The sequence below is a fragment of the Phalaenopsis equestris genome, unplaced genomic scaffold (assembly GCF_001263595.1).
Source record: "Phalaenopsis equestris unplaced genomic scaffold, ASM126359v1 Scaffold222465, whole genome shotgun sequence".
Classification (NCBI taxonomy): Eukaryota; Viridiplantae; Streptophyta; class Magnoliopsida; order Asparagales; family Orchidaceae; genus Phalaenopsis; species Phalaenopsis equestris.
Window position 1 is genome coordinate 1 of NW_018240632.1, and position 1411 is coordinate 1411.

Here is a 1411-nt window from a genome sequence, read left to right on the forward strand (position 1 = left end):
TACTAATAACATCCCCATCTATGCCAACATCACTTTGAAAAATAGACCCAAAATATCTAAAGTGTTCACTCCTTTTAATGAATCGATCACCCATGTGTCATTTGCACCAAGATGCCCTCAAAAACAGAAAGAAATTTCAATCTAGCATGCATGGCATAAATTAAATTTATAAATCAAAACTAACTCGGGCGATACCTGGAGTAGTTCCTTCTCTCGTGAAGCCTTCCACTGCCGAAACTGTTCTGCTTCTTGCTTTATTCTATGCTGCAATTGCACCTGCAATTTTTGAAACTATCAGTAATTACAGAATACAGAAAACTGATGTAATAAGAAAATATTTCACTAGAAAATAAACCCCCCCAAAAAAAAAGTTTGTAAATGACATAATGCACAATTTAAAATGCTGCAAGCGTGACCTTTTGGGCCTTAATTGATTGAATTTCTTCTTGCAGTTTTTTTGCTGCTTCTTCACTCCTTTGCTTTTGCTTTACAAGCTGAACCTGGTTCTCTTGTGTCTTCTTGAGATCCAGTATCTGAAAGGAAAAATGAATAATAAAATTAAATGTTAGAATATATTGTCATAAATAAAGAGTAAAATGTCGACATAGCCCTTTGACTGTTACATGATGTTATTTTCATCCCAGTGTCTATAAGAAGTGTCAAATTAATGCTCAGACTCTTTAAATTGGAGCTGAAACAATCCTGCGTGGGGACTATTTCAGCTACATAAAAAATTTGGGGACTAAATTAGCTCTTTTATAAAATGACCCCCCTACAAAATTTCAAGGGGCTAATTTGACACTCTTATCTACAAATATATATATATATATATAAAAACAAAATTCCCCTTTTTTGACACGTGCGCCTCGTGACAAGCTTCAAGTGACTTTAACTTCTGGGAGTGTATATCTGGGAACTTCTGTAAATGGCCATCTGCAAGGCTTTCAACTTCAGCCAATAACCGATCCCTTTCGAGCTGAAAATATTTGAGTGTGAGCTAAATTTTAGAAGGAAAAGAGAATACATAGATTTACAAAACCAATTAAGAACATGTTTTGATAACCTGTACAGATCTTTTTTCATCCTCAAGTTCCATTAGTTTCTTTCCAAAATGCTGTTTGAGAGCAATAGTTTCAAAACCTCCAAACATTTTCATCTCAGACTGCAAGCAAAGATGCATATTTTAACCACCACGAGCAATTAATTTTTAAAAATTGTACTTCCTCTATCAAAAATGATAATGAGCCAAAAAAGCTAAAGGAGTTCTCAAAACATGCAAAGTGAGAATTTTTATTTAATCAAGATACTAAGGATAACATTAGTGTCACTTCGAACAAGCTAAATCCTTATATGGTCTTGCAAAAGAGAAACTATTCTTGCCATTTTAAGAAATTCATGTAGCAATGTATTA

The 1411-nt window shown here is 33.7% G+C and overlaps 1 protein-coding gene across 1 annotated transcript; it reads right to left on the minus strand.

Moving 5' to 3' along the window:
• Positions 1 to 195: 195 nt before the first annotated feature.
• LOC110037636 (kinesin-like protein KIN-4A) lies at positions 196 to 1162 on the minus strand (the record flags this gene model as incomplete). The annotated part of the gene is made up of 4 exons (XM_020742336.1): positions 196 to 276; positions 417 to 537; positions 876 to 976; positions 1064 to 1162. Coding segments are annotated over 4 exons (402 nt in total), but the record flags the coding sequence as incomplete, so codon positions are not given.
• Positions 1163 to 1411: the final 249 nt, after the last annotated feature.